Source organism: Mobula hypostoma, chromosome 16 (genome assembly GCF_963921235.1).
Source record: "Mobula hypostoma chromosome 16, sMobHyp1.1, whole genome shotgun sequence".
Lineage (NCBI taxonomy): Eukaryota > Metazoa > Chordata > Chondrichthyes > Myliobatiformes > Myliobatidae > Mobula > Mobula hypostoma.
The window spans coordinates 43,666,416-43,681,772 of NC_086112.1; the positions used below are offsets into that span (position 1 = coordinate 43,666,416).

At 40.1% G+C, this 15,357-nt stretch overlaps 1 protein-coding gene across 7 annotated transcripts in view; it reads right to left on the reverse strand.

Moving 5' to 3' along the window:
• agtpbp1 (ATP/GTP binding carboxypeptidase 1) overlaps positions 1-15,357 on the reverse strand; it is a 265,211-nt gene that overhangs the window by 82,465 nt on the left and 167,389 nt on the right. For all 7 annotated transcript variants that reach the window (XM_063068825.1, XM_063068822.1, XM_063068824.1 and 4 more), the window contains 3 exons: positions 13,827-13,913; positions 12,082-12,230; positions 1,594-1,681 (listed from right to left, as the gene is read on the reverse strand). In XM_063068825.1, the coding sequence (XP_062924895.1) occupies positions 1,594-1,681; positions 12,082-12,230; positions 13,827-13,913 (324 nt within the window). The remainder of the gene's footprint in view (positions 1-1,593; positions 1,682-12,081; positions 12,231-13,826; positions 13,914-15,357) is intronic.

Below are 15,357 nucleotides of genomic sequence, written 5' to 3' on the forward strand. Positions count from 1 at the left end.
ATCGAACTATCGGGTAAACAACAGTTTTTGTTGACTGCAGATCATGCTCCCTCTTTGGGTGCTTTGCCATTGCTTGATGGGTGGTGGGCACTGATGATTTTTGCTGAAATGAATGGGGGGAGGGGGAGGTTAATGTGTTCATGCTTGATGCTGCTTGCGTGAGGGAGAGGGGAGAGGGAACTCTGGAGTTCAAACACTTTTCTGTCATTCATTCTTTTGGGCTTCTTCTGTTTTTCATGGATGTCTGCCTAAGTATTTCAGGTTGTATACTGTATACATTCTCTGATAATAAACAGAACCATTTCAAATGAGAAGGGGGATGCCCTGGGTGATGGGGTCCTTAATGATGGATGTTGCCATTTTGAGGCATCGCCTTTTGAAGACTTCCTCAATGGTAGAGAGGCTTGTGCCCATGATAGAGCTGACAGAGTTTATAACCTTCTACTGCTTTTTCCAATCCTGTGCAGTGGCCTCTCCATACCAGACAGCGATGCAACCAATTAGAATGCTCTCCATTTCTGAGAATCTTTGGTGACATTCCTCAAATTCCTCATGAAGTATAGCTGCTGTGGTGCCTTGTTTGCAATTGCTTCATGTGGGCACAGGAACATCTGCCTTTTTATCACTGGTGAGATCGCTCTGCATGGAGACAGGAGACTGCCTTTTTATTGCTGGTGAGATCACTCTGCTACGAAGAGGGAGAATGTTGGCCAGATTTTCTGCGGTTTTGATATGGACTTGGACTGTCAACTTTTTTTCAGTCTCACGGTTTTTTTGTATTCTGTGTTTTTCACCCGATTTTTCTCTTTTTTTGTGTGTGGGGGAGAGGGATTTGGAGGGTTGATGTGCCTGTTAGGTTTTAGTTCTTTTTTTTGTGCGGTGAGGAGGGATTTTGGGGTTCATGCCTCTCGTGCTACCTTTCTTTTCTTTCTTGGTTCGTGGCTATCGGGAGAAGAAGAATTTCAGAGTTGTATACTTTGATAATAAATGAACCTTGAATTAAATTAATTGTAAGCTCCAGGTAACACAGAAAATGCCACAAAATATAGCTTAATACACACCTACACACGGTAAACAGCTTAACTTTTGTCCTTAATGTGAACCAACTAGCTACAAATTTTGTCAGTGAACCCTTAATTCGATTCTAACAGGGTTTTTCAGCTAATTCCTGCTTTCCTTTTTCTAATTAAATTAAATGCAAGATATATTATCCCTAAGAACCCAAAGGCTAGAAGGGAAGAATCCTCATCTTATCTGAAATCCTGAAGCTTCAGAAAGCTGAGATGAACCAAAAATGAAAATATTGTCAAGTTTTTGGAATATTAATGAGTGTGGCAGTGATTGTAAAATAGAGCCATGACCTTCACCAAGAGAGTGAACTGCAGATAAAATAACTATTTCTTCCTTGCAAGGAAGGCAAAATTAAACTAAATAAACTAAAAATCTATAATTTCATGGTTAAGAAAGGAACAAATTTCAGTGAAATAGTCAGCAGTAAACTGAAAAAAGGAAAATAAAATTATGCAATGAAATATAGTCCTGTATATATACAGAAGAACACACACACACACACACACACACTCTCTCTCTTACTTGTAGTAACAGATGTCTGTTCCAGTTCGAACCCACCGTGGTCTTCCAAGCATGGCTTCTTGGACTGAATACATTAGGGGATGCATACCTTTCAAAAGAAAATGTGATTTCAGCGTACTTATGGATAGAAGTATAAATACCATTGCTCCTCAGTGCACTTCATAAATTAAACAATGTGAGATTTTCCTGTACTTTCTATTCTGTTGATTTTATCATGACAAAAGACTAAACCACAAAGAGAGAAATTTCTGATGGTGTTCAGAACAGCTTGTGAACAGTATCTTTTTGGTCCGTCAAGAAAGAAGTTGGATCTGGTTCTGCGGAATGAAAGGGCCAATTGAAGCAAATGTCAGTGGGGAACATAGTCTCATAAGATTTAGATAGTAATAGAAATAGGTAAGAGGAATCTAAAGTTGAACTGCAATGAAAAATGTGGCTAGCTAGCATCATGTGCAACCATGGATTGGCATGTAAAATAGAACAGATGATCTATGAAAGATTGCTTCAAGTACAGAGTAAATTATATTCCCATAATGATAGAAGGTGTAGGAAATAACATTAGAACTCACTGGATGGCAAAGAGGTAGAAATAAGGAATGGGTAATACTGAAATACACTTTTCAAATAAAAAACTCATATGAAACCAACAAAATGGCCCAGAAGCAAGTAGAAAAGAAACAGGAAGGCAGTTAGCACACATTGGAATCAATTACGTTGCACAGGTATGTATTAACAAGTAGATAGTAGAAAGAGAGATAGGGTCAGAGGATGGTTGATAAACCTACAAGTCCTCCCCAGCTTATGTAAACCTGACTAATATGTACCACTCATACATATAAACAACTGGCAGGATGGAATAGCCAACTGCTGCAGGGCTATAGCAATCTTCTACCATGTGGAAACTTGACTCGTGATCGAATTATTGATTTGTGAACTGTCCAGATAACACACAGTTCACAGAAACAGAACCCTACCATAACATGGAGGGGGCCTGTATTGAGCAATTTTTAAATCACTTTTCACTGAGGAACTTAATGTTGTAAAGATCTCAGCAGAAATGGAGACAGTTGAGATAACAGACAGGACATGCTAAGAGGAACATACTAGATAGGTAGCCAATGCTTAATGACACTTACAATGGATGGAGTACATCCATGGTTGCTGAAGGAAACAGAAAATTGTAGACAGGCCTATCATTATTTTCATTGTTCCCTACATACATAGAAGTGACAACCACCAGCAAACATGACACCCTTGACTAAAAAGTGTGTAACTATCGTCTGATCAGTATAACTTAATAGTGGGCAAGATCTTAGAAACATCAATCAGGGAAAAAGTGGAAATATTGAGCAAATAAAAGAGAGCCCACACAGATTTGTAAAATACAAATTGTGTTTAACTGTCCTCCTGCGGGTTTTTGATGTGATAACTGAGAAGGCTGAATAGCTGGTCAGCAAAATTGAAGACCAGGGATAAAGGTATCAATGGCAGCATGGATAATGAATTGGCTTAAGAGCAGAAGGCAGAGTTGTAAACAAACTTCTGGAGGGGCTGGCAGTAAAATCAGATTTTTAATGCTTATTAATAAGTTGAACATGGATTGTGCAGGGTAAAATTTCCAAACTTGAGATATAGATTGACAGAAAGAACTGGCAAGCAAGCAGCAGATGAAAGTTAATAGCGACAAGTATGAAGTGATGCAGTTCAGCAGAAAGGTCAAGAGTATAAAAAGTATAAATGATGCAGTTCTGAATGGTGTGAAGGTACACGGTGAGCTGGATATGTGTATCCTTTTTGAAAGTAGCAGTATACATTGAAAGCACAGTTTGTAAAAATCCAGAAAAAGCATAAAAGCAGGAAGGCTATGTTGAGCCTTTATGAAACATAGTCATAGACTAATACAGCACTAAAACAGCCCTTCATCACGACTAGTCCATGCTAACCACTGCATCGTCTTTTATAGTCCCAGAACCACCCCCCCCAAGCTCCTTCCCTCCATGTATTTATCCAATTAACTCTTAAATGTTGCAATTGTACCCACCACAACCACTACTGCTGGCAGCTCATTCTCGCTACTCACTACCCTTTGAGTAAAGAAGTTATCACTCAGGTCTTTTTTAAATCTTGTCCCTCTTGTATCTGTGCATTCTAGTTCAAGACTCCCCAACATTGGGGTGAAGACTATGACCTTCCACCTCATCCATACCCCTCATGATTTTATAAATTTCCTTAAGGTCAGCCCTCATTTTCCAAGCAATGAAGTCCCAGCATGGTCAACCTCTCCCTAAAACTCAGACCCTCTAGTCCAGTTAGCTTTCTCATAAATCTCTTCTGCACCCTCTCCAACTTGCAGTGTCTTTCCTGCAAACAGACTGTACACAGGTAGCAGGTATTTGTAGTAAGCACAAGCTGGACATAGCAGATATTTGTAGTAAGCACAAGGTGGAGATAGCAGGTATTTGTAGTAAGCACAAGGTGGAGATAGCAGGTATTTGTAGTAAGCACAAGGTGGACATAGCAGGTAATTGTAGTAAGCACAAGGTGGAGATAGCAGATATTTGTAGTAAGCACAAGGTGGAGATAGCAGGTATTTGTAGTAAGCACAAGGTTGTGATTGTGGGAGATTTTAATTTCCCACACATAGACTGGAAAACCCATTCTGTAAAAGGGCTGGATGGTCTGGAGTTTGTAAACTGTGTGCAAGATAGTTTTTTGCAGCAATACATAGTGGTACCAACTAGAGAAGGGGCAGTGTTGGATCTGTGAGGGAATGAGATAGGTCAGGTGACAGAGGTATGTGTTGGGGAGCACTTCGGGTCCAGTGAACACAATGCCATTAGTTTCAATATAACTATGGAGAAGGATAGGACTGGAACCAGGGTTGAGATTTTTGATTGGAGAAAGGCTAACTTTGAGGAGATGCAACAGGATTTAGAAGGAGTGGATTGGGACAATTTGTTCTATGGGAAGGATGTAATAGAGAAATGGAGGTCACTTAAAGGTGAAATTTTGAGGGTACAGAATCTTTCTGTTCCTGTTAGATTGAAAGGAAAGGTTAAGTCTGAGAGAGCCATGGTTTTCAAGGGATATTGGAAACTTGGTTCGGAAAAAGAGAGAAATCTACAATAAATACAGGCAGCATGAAGTAAATGGGGTGCTCGGGGAATATAAAGAATATAAAAAGAATCTTAAGAAAGAAATTAGAAAAGCTAAAAGAAGATATAAGGTTGCTTTGGCAAGTAAGGTGAAAATAAATCCAAAGGGTTTCTACAGTTATATTAATAGCAAAAGGATAGTGGGGGATAAAATTGGTCCCTTAGAGAATCAGAGTGGACGGCTATGTGCGGAGCCAAAGAAGATCGGGGAGATTTTGAATAATTTCTTTTCTTCGGTATTCACTAAGCAGAAAGATATTGAATTGTGTAAGGTAAAGGAAACAAGTAGGGTAGTTATGGAAACTATGATGATTAAAGAAGAGGAAGTATTGGCACTTTTAAGGAATACAAAAGTGGATAAGTTTCCGGGTCCTGACAGGATATTCCCTAGGACCTTGAGGGATGTTAGTGTAGAAATAGCAGGGACTCTGACAGAAATATTTCAAATGTCATTAGAAACGGGGATGGTGCCGGAGGATTGGCATATTGCTCATGTTGTTCCATTGTTTAAAAAGGGTTCTAAGGTAAACCTAGCAAATATTGGCCTGTGAGTTTGACGTCAGTGGTAGGTAAATTGATGGAAAGTATTCTTAGAGATGGTATATATAATTATCTAGAAAGACAGGGTCTGATTAGGAACAGTCAACATGGATTTGTGTGTGGAAAGTCATGTTTGACAAATATTATTGAATTTTTTGAAGAGGTTACTAGGAAAGTTGACGAGGGTAAAGTGGTGGATGTTGTCTATATGGACTTCAGTAAGGCATTTGACAAGGTTCTACACGGAAGGTTAGTTAGGAAGGTTCAATCGTTAGGTATTAATATTGAAGTAGTAAAATGGATTCAGCAGTGGCTGGATGGGAGACGCCAGAGAGTAGTGGTGGATAACTGTTTGTCAGATTGGAGGCCGGTGACTAGTGTTGTGCCTCAGGGATCTGTAACTGGGTCCAGTGTTGTTTGTCATATATATTAATGATCTGGATGAAGGGGTGGTAAATTGGATGAATAAGTATGCAGATGATACTAAGATAGGTGGAGTTGTGGATAATGAAGTAGGTTTTCAAAGCTTGCAGAGATTTAGACCAGTTAGAAGAGTGGGCTGAAAGATGGCAGATGGAGTTTAATGCTGATAAATGTGAGGTGCTATATTTTGGTAAGACTAATCAAAATAGGACATACATGGTAAATGGTAGGGCATTGAAGAATGCAGTAGAACAGAGGGATCTAGGAATAATGGTGCATAGTTCCCTGAAGGCAGAATCTCATGTAGATAGGGTGGTAAAAAAAGCTTTTGGTATGCTGGCCTTTATAAATCAGAGCATTGTATAGGAATTGGGATGTAATGTTGAAATGGTACAAGGCATTGGTAAGGCCAAATTTGGAGTATTGTGTACAGTTCTGGTCACCGAATTATAGGAAAGATGTCAACAAAATTGAGAGTACAGAGAAGATTTACTAGAATGTTATCTGGGTTTCATCTCCTAAGTTACAGAGAAAGGTTGAACAAGTTGGGTCTTTATTTTTTGAAGCGTAGAAGGTTGAGGGGGGACTTGATAGAGGTATTTAAAATTATGAGGGGGATAGATAGAGTTGACGTAGATAGGCTTTTTCCATTGAGAGTGGGGGAGATTCAAACAAGAGGACATGAGTTGAGAATTAGAGGACAAATGTTTAGGGGTAACATGAGGGGGAACTTCTTTACTCAGAGAGTGGTAGCTGTGTGGAACGAGCTTCCAGCAGAAGTGGTTGAGGCAGGTTTGATGTTGACATTTAAAGTTAAATTGGATAACTATATGGACAGGAAAGGAATGGAGGCTTATGGGTTGAGTGCAGGTCGGTGGGACTAGGTGAGAGTAAGAGATCGGCACGGACTAGAAGGGCCGAGATGGCCTGTTTCTGTGCTGTAATTGTTATATGGTTATACAGAACTCCGTGCAATCTCACCAACAACTTGCATAATTGCACAAAACGTTTCTATTCCTAAACTCAGTGTTCTGACTGATGAAGGCCAGCATGTTAAATTCCTTCTTCACCATCCTGCCTACTGTGTAGCCTCTTTCAGTGAACTGTGCACTTGTACTCCCAGTCTTGCTGTTCCACCAACACTCCTGGTCATTTACTCTATAAGTTCTCTCCTGTTTTGACTGTCAGAAAATGCATCATCTCACAGTTATCTAAGTTATAAGTCCATTTGCCATTCCTCAGTCCATCTTCCCAACTGATCAAGGTCTCTTTGCGATTCATTGTAATCTGCTTCACCATTGACAAGGCCTCCTAATTTAGTATCACACCGGACAATAAATTTTTTCAAGAGTGTTGCTTCCTCAGAATTTTATTTGTTTATGATAGACTGCTTGAAGATGAACACAAATATAATTTCAGACTACTTGTATCATGTAGGAATTTGGAGAAACAACAAATTAACTTTTATTGAATATAATCTGTTTAATTGCATAATGGTGCTGATGCTTTGCAATAGTTTAACTGAGTTAAAAATATTTTGTTAATGATTTTCATTTGTACTCAGTGTCTGAGGCTTCTCGCTTAAGTGTCCAACAATAATTCGCCAGCATTGATGGATTCCAGTTGCCCTGGTATCTTTTCTCCATGACCTCAATGTCCTGGTGAAACCTTTCACCATGTTCGTCACTAACAGCACCAAGATTTGCAGGGAAGAAGTCTAAATGGGAATGCAGAAAATGAATCTTTAGTGACATGTTGCATTTCATGGTTTTATATGATTGAAGCATACTTTCAACCAGCTGCATGTAGTTTGGTGCTCTGTAGATGCCGAGAAAAATTTCAACAACTTCCTTGAATGCTTTCCATGTGATTTTCTCCGGTCCCACTAGAAATTTTTCAAATTGCCTGCCATTGATGACCTGTTTGACGTGTGGACCAACAAAAATGTTTTCCTTAATCTTGGCATCAGTTATTCTGGGAAGCATCTGTCTCAAATATCAAAATCCTTCATAGAAATTTTTGTGCCTGGAGATAGCAAATTCCACCCTTACAGTCCTGAACCCAATAATTATTACTAAAATCTGTCCTGCCATGCAGCAGCCGGGCCAACTAAGCATGCCCAAGCATGCCTGGACAAGATAGGAAACTTTCCAGCTTACATTGTAGGCAACATGTTAATTGACTTGAATTATGAATTGAAATAATAAACATAATTTTATTTTAAAAATGGTGCATGAGAGGGAAATTTCATGGTGATTTTCATGATCAGTAACCGAAAATTCATGAGATACACCTAAAGATATTCAGGAAGCAAAATCGTTGTTGTCCAGTGTCATCAGCAAATGTGCTAATTATGTCATGTACATAACAAAGGTTTCATCGCTGACCTTTTCTTCCTATCATTGAGCCAATTCTAATTCACCTTGCAATCTTCCCCTGAATCCCATGCAACCAAACCTTCCAGATCAGTCTGTAGACAATCTGTGCCTTAGTTTTTTTGTCGTACCTGTTCAGGTATATGCATTGAAACAGACACAATTTAAACCAGTGGTTCTATCTGCCCTTTTATTATAAACACGGTTGTCATGATTGCTAGGCTTACATGCTTAGGCTGTTGCACAAACCCTTATATTCTCACTGAGTTCCCTATCTCATCCCACCCCCCTGCCAATCTTACTTAAACCCTTCCTCATGGAAAAAGCAAATCGCCTTGCTCAGATATTGATCCTAATGCCGCTCTTGTACAGGTTGTCTCTACTGCAAAAGAAATCCCAATGATACAAGAGCCTGAATACCTGGCTCCTGCACCAGCTCTTCAGCCACACATTCATTCAGCCTACTGTTGTATTCTGGACCCACTAGCATGTGGCACCAAGACTAACCCAGAGATTACTACTCTCGAGGTCCTACAATCTATGCATCTAGAGTAGTGCACCCAATACTAGTTACCACACTTGAGAAAACACCTGACGAGTGGTTACAAGAATAATTTCAGGTAAAGGGCTCAGCTGGGGAATATGGGCTGCTCTCCTTGGAGTAAAGGCTAACAGAAATTTTGATAAAGATGTACAAGATCAAGAAAGGTTTAGATAAGCCAATGAACAGAATTGCAAGGAGGATGGATCAACGACCAGGGCACAGATTTTAATGATGGAAAAAAGATGCAGCACTAGATAGAAGAGCAGAAAATGGAGGAAGAACCTTTTTTGCTGCATACAGAGAGTGATTATAATCTGGAATTCTATGTTTTTATGTTAACTTGTAGCCTAATGTTGCATGCAAAATAAAGATGAACTACACTACCTCTTAAACGCACTGCTAAATGTAGGTTAGAGAGATCTAGAATAAATACTTTGAGAATGTGTGTGTGGTACAGAACCTTGCTGTGACAAGTGTGAGTTAGTAAATGGGGCTGCTGGCAGTATATTATAGTTTATGCCCTGTAAACCTATTTCAATAAAAATGATAAGTATTAAAAACCTCAAGGCAGTTATGATAGACATGAGATTCTGCTGATGTTGGATATCTTGATCAGGTTTTGAAACTGATAATGATATCCATGTCTGAAAACAGTGGGATTTTCTAGATTTAGATACCTGACAAATTTATTTTGCTGAGGATGTAAGTGGATGGAGACCCACACATTGGAGAGCCATGGCAAAATAGTTATTCTCCTATTTAACAGCCATTTGAAAATCCTCAAAAAAAAGATATTAACTGATTTTGTTCTGACACAAGCTGGGCCAAATCAACAAATTCCAAGGTATAAATGCAAGAGATTCTGCAGTTGTTGGAAATCCAGAGTAACACATACAAAATGATGGAAGAACTCAGCAGGTCAGGCAGTACCTATGGAAAGGAATAAACAGTTGATGTTTTGGGCCAAAACCCTTCACCATGACTGGACAGGAAAGGGAAGAAGCCAGTAAAAGGTGGGGGAAGAAGTATAAGCTGGAAGGTGACAGGCTAAACCAGGTTGGGGGGTGGGGGTGGCAGGTGGAATGGGGGAGGAGGGATGGTAAGAAGCTGGGAGGTGATAGGTGGAAAAAGTAAAAGACTAAAACGAAGGAATCTGTTAGGAGAGGAGACTAGACCATGGAGAAAGGGAAGGAAGAGAGTCAACAGTGGGAGGTGAAAGGCAGGTGAGGAGAAGAAAAGAGGCAAGAGGGAAGCCAGAGTGGGGAATGGAAAAAAGGTGAGGGGGAGGGGGAAAATTTACCAGACGTTAAAGAAATCAATGTTTATGCCATCAGGTTTAAGGCTACCCAAACGGAATATGGGCTGTTGATCCTTCAGCCTGAGAGTGGCCTTATCATGGCAGTAGAGGAGGCCATGGACCAACATGTTGGAATGGGAATGGGGATTAGAATTCAAATGGTTGGCCATGGGAAATCCTGTATGTTGCGGATGGAGTGAAGGTGCTTGACAAGTCGGGTCTCATTGATGTAGAGGAGACTGCATCGGGAGCACCGGCAAACTTGCAGGCGAAGTGTTACTTCATCTGGAAGGACAGCTGGGGGCTCTGAATGGAGAGGAAGGAGGAAACGAATGGGCAGGTGTAGCATTTATCCCACTCACAGGGATAAGTGCCAGGAGGGAGATTAATGGGGAGAGACGAATGGACAGGAAGGAGCGATACCATGGAAAGTCGCGAGATGGGGAGTGGTAAACATGTGTTTGGTGCAAGGTCCCACTGAAGATGGCAGGAATTGTGGAGAATGATGTGCTGGATGCTGAGGCTCGTGGAGTGGTAATTAAGGACTGGAGAAACTCTATCCCTGTTGACGAGGCAGGGAGATGATACTTCCAAGGTTATTTAAGAAACAAAATCATTAAAGCAGAAATCCTATCTATATATTAAATTAAATTGCTAAATACCCTTACACGATAATTGGCAACAATACCTGTACAAAGACAAAATAAAAGGTTTAGTTGGGATTTAGCAACTAGAATTATTTGAATCAAGTCATCTTTGAGTACTGACAAAGATATTCTAAGATCTCATACAAACTTAATATCACTGATGATTGTGAAGAGTACAAATTTCAGATTGTATATTCTATACATCCGCTGATATTTAAATGAACCTTTGAAACTTTGAAATAGCTGCCGAGGAATATTTAATTGCAGTTCAGTTCAATGTCATAAGAAAAATGAATATGCTTAAAATATGAACTGGAAAACCCAATCCAAAATACAAGAAAGTCATTGCAGTGATTAAGAGATTGATTATTATCTTTCACCATGTGGGGGTAAAATAAAATTATGTCATAATTTAGATTAGATTCAACTTTATTGTCATTATGCCGAGTACAGGTACAAAGCCAATGAAATGCAGTTAGCATCTAACCAGAAATGCAAAGAATAGTGTTATTTACAAAATAACTGCGCATAATTAGTAAGTGCTACAGCATACAAATATAAAAGTACTGAGACAGTACAATATGGGTGCAATACTGCTTAGCGCTGTGATGTGAGGTTCAGCAGGGTCACAGTCTCAGGGAAGAAGCTCTTCCTGTGCCTGCTGGTGCGGGAGTGGAGGCTCCTGTAGCGCCTACTAGATGGGAGGAGAGTAAGAAGTCCATGGTTAGGGTGAGGTGCATCCTTGATAATGCTTTTTGCCCTGCCCAGGCAGCGTAGATGGTAAATGTTCTCAACGTTGGGCAATTGGGTGCCGATAATCCGCTGGGCAGTTTTCACCACACGCTGGAGTGCTTTGCGGTCCGATACAGGACAATTGCCATACCACACTGAGATGCAGTTGGTGAGTATGCTCTCAATGGTACGGCGGTAAAGTCCGTCAGTATCCTGGGACAGAGGTGAGCTTTCTTGATGCTCCGCAGGAAATAAAGGTGCTGTTGAGCCTTTTTGATCAGGATGGAGGAGTTCAGGACCAGGTGAGATCCTCAGAAATGTGGACACCAAGGAATTTGAAGCTTGATACACACTCCACTACGGCTCCATTGATGTAGATGGGGATGTGAGTGTGGCTCCTAGCATGCCTGAAATCCACAATGATCTCCTTGGTCTTCTGGGTGTTAAGGGCCAGGTTGTTGTCGGTACACCACGTGGCCAGGTGCTGGACCTCATCTCTGTAGGGCGTCTCGTCAACCCCTCTGATCAGGCCAACCACCATGGTGTGATCTGCGAACTTGGTTATGGAGTTAGAACCATGTACAGGAACACATGTCAAGGGTGAAAAGGGAGTACAGAAGAGGGCTCAGCACTCTGAATCTCCTATCTAAACAATGACTGAATGCTTTAAAAAAGGATGTTTTTCAATTTTGTCGGGTCTGCATTTTGACCAAAAAGAAAATTAAATGCTTATAAAATAGTTAGCTACCAATAATTTAAAAATGTAATATCTTACCATAGTTGAATTGACTATTAGACTTTTCACAGTTGATAATATTGAATCGGTAAGGAATAGCATTCCGCATTCCACTCACTTCAAAATAAAACCATTGGTGATGATGATTGCTGTTTATATCAGAATTAAGGATCAGATCATATTCAAACCTAGAAACAGACAAAGGCAATTGAATAAATTTGCCTAGCAAGCTTCAGACAAAAGAAAGACATCAAGGGAAAGAAACCTCCAATAGTGTGAAATGAGCTCACAGTTTCTCAATCTCAGCTGCCCTTTATACAGTAACACAAGAAAATCTGCAGATGCTGGAAATCCAAAGTAACACACACAAAATGCAGAAGGACTTTACATTGTCATATTATGCTTCCAATTCTTAGATTAATTAGAAAATTTACTTCAAAGTATATTTTATTGAAAAGCATTTTCAAATATCCTATGCCATGAATCTCAACTATGGTATAATGTAGGCCTCTCCTTATACTGTACCTATTCAGGACTGAATTATTTGATTCAAGAAGGAGCTCCAGTGAGTACGATGCCAACCGCTAGTCATGAAAGTGGATGGAGGATGAATTGCAAACATAAATAAAAGAATTAGGGTTATAAGTGGAGAAAATGGCGTGACAGTGCTACTGGTGGAGGGGGATTCAAAGATCTTAGAGCTTGGAACAAAAGATGCCTAGATTCATTGAAGGGGAAACCTTCCGTAGGTTTCTAGCTAAGGCACATGCAGTAATTTCAAAGGAGTAGCATATTAATTCTGAATGCTATCTTACTCAAATAATATTGTTTGTCCCACCAATGGAGAATCAATGCTGCAGGTAAATTTAAAAAAGTTCACACTGTAGCAATTGAACTTGAGAAGGGAGATGGGGTAAAATGAAGTACCATTGACTGTAGATTTTAAAAGGAAGATGTTGTTCTATTGTCTCTCACTCATCACCACAAATATTCTGTTTAGTTGTTAACCTTGCTCATTCTAAATACCTCAGCTTTAGAATTCTGTTCATGTTGAGTGTATGTAGTGCAAGCAATCAAAACAATCATTGTTATCTTGCAGAGAAGCTGGCCATAAAGGAACAGCAGGATTAGTTTTACGATCAGAATAAACAAACAAAGATTTACTTTAATTAAAGAAAGATCTAAAAAAGTAGAAGATTAGTTTGATTAATCCCCTCTTAAATGATGAAGTGACAACTCACATGGAGCATATCCAAATGGGGAAGAAAATAAGGCAGGATATTAGTATATAGTGTGATATACAGCTTTTGACAAATTTCCACATAAAGTTATCAAATAAACTTCAGGATTGTGAATTTCAGACAATGTCATGTAAAGGTAAAAGTAATAGCTTTTGCCAACTAAGTTGATCACAGCATTTTACATAGAGCTTTTAAGTTAACTTTAAAAAAAAACAAGTTCAGCAATTCATTGCTGGCATCATAAATGGAGACCTCTGCTCAAATTGTGATGTTGCCAATTTCATTGCAATATTTGAAGTAGTTTTGGTGTGGACAGTAAAGGAAATAGAGGAAAGGATGTTAGAAGGGCAGCCATCAATCACAAACTATAAGATATCTGAGAGCAAATGCCATCTCCAGACTCTGTTTTGCATATCTCTAAAAGAGAACATTTACATCAAATTGGATTAAAAAGTAAATAATTCAAGATTTAGAAATGTCCTAGATATTTCAAATGACTGAATTTGTCTCTGCCTGCTCCCAAAACAAAATCATCAATCTTACTTTCTAATTTGAACTGCTTTTCGAAGATTTCCAGACTCGAATTGTGAATTGAACCTCAGAGTTTCTCCATCTTCGGGTATAGGATAGCTAAGGGAAAAAGGACAATACTTAAATACAATACATCTGCAGGAATGGATTCTCAATATTCCTGGATTTCAGCGCTTTAAAAGGGATAGAGAGGAGGGAAAAGGAGAAGGGAGAGGTGGCATTACTGGTCAGGGATACTATTACAGCTACAGAAAGGGTGGGTAATGTAGCAGGATCCTCTTTTGAGTCAGTATGGGTGGAAGTCAGGAACAGGAAGGGAGCAGTTACTCTATTGGGAGTATTCTATAGTCCCCCTGGTAGCAGCAGAGATACCGAGGAGCAGATTGGGGAGGGAGATTTTGGAAAGGTGCAAAAATAACAGGGTTGTTATCATGGGTGACTTAAACTTACCGAATATTGATTGGCACCTGATTAGTTCCAAGGGTTTAGATGGGGCAGAGTTTGTTAAGTGTGGCCAGGACGGATTCCTGTCACAGTATGTTGACAGGCCGACTAGGGAGACTGTCATACTAGATCTAGTATTAGGTAATGAACTGGGTCAGGGCACAGATCTCTCAGTGGGTGAGCATCTGTGGGACAGTGACCACCGCTCTCTGGCCTTTAGCATTATCATGGAAAAGGATAAAATCAGAGAGTTAGGAAAATTTTCAATTGGGAAAGGGCAAATTATGAGTCTATAAGGCTAGAACCTGCGGGTGTGAATTGGGATGATGTTTTTGAAGGGAAATGTACTATGGACATGTGGTCGATGTTTAGGGATCTCTTGCAGGATGTTAGGGATAAATTTGTCCTGGTGAGGAAGATAAAGAATGGTAGGGTGAAGGAACCATGGGTGACAAGTGAGGTGGAAAATCTAGTCAGGTGGAAGAAGGCAGCATACATGAGGTTTAGGAAGCAAAGATCAGATGTGTCTATTGAGGAATATAGGGTAGCAAGAAAGGAGCTTAAGAAGGGGCTGAGAAGAGCAAGAAGGGGGCATGAGAAGGCCTTGGCGAGTAGGGTAAAGGAAAACCCCAAGGCATTCTTCAATTATGTGAAGAAAAAAAGGATGACAGGAGTGAAGGTAGGACCGATTAGAGATAAAGGTGGGAAGATGTGCCTGGAGGCTGTGGAAGTGAGCGAGGTCCTCAATGAATACTTCTCTTCAGTATTCACCAATGAGAGGGAATTTGATGACAGCGAGGACAATATGAGTGAGGTTGATGTTCTGGAGCATGTTGATATTAAGGGAGAGGAGGTGTTGGAGTTGTTAAAATACATTAGGACAGTTAAGTCCCCGGGGCCTGACGGAATATTCCCCAGGCTGCTCCACGAGGTGAGGGAAGAGATTGCTGAGCCTCTGGCTAGGATCTTTATGTCCTCGTTGTCCACGGGAATGGTACTGGAGGATTGGAGGGAGGTGAATGTTATTCCCTTGTTCAAAAAAGGTAGTGGGGATAGTCTGGGTAATTATAGACCAGTGAGCCTTATGTCTGTGGTGGGA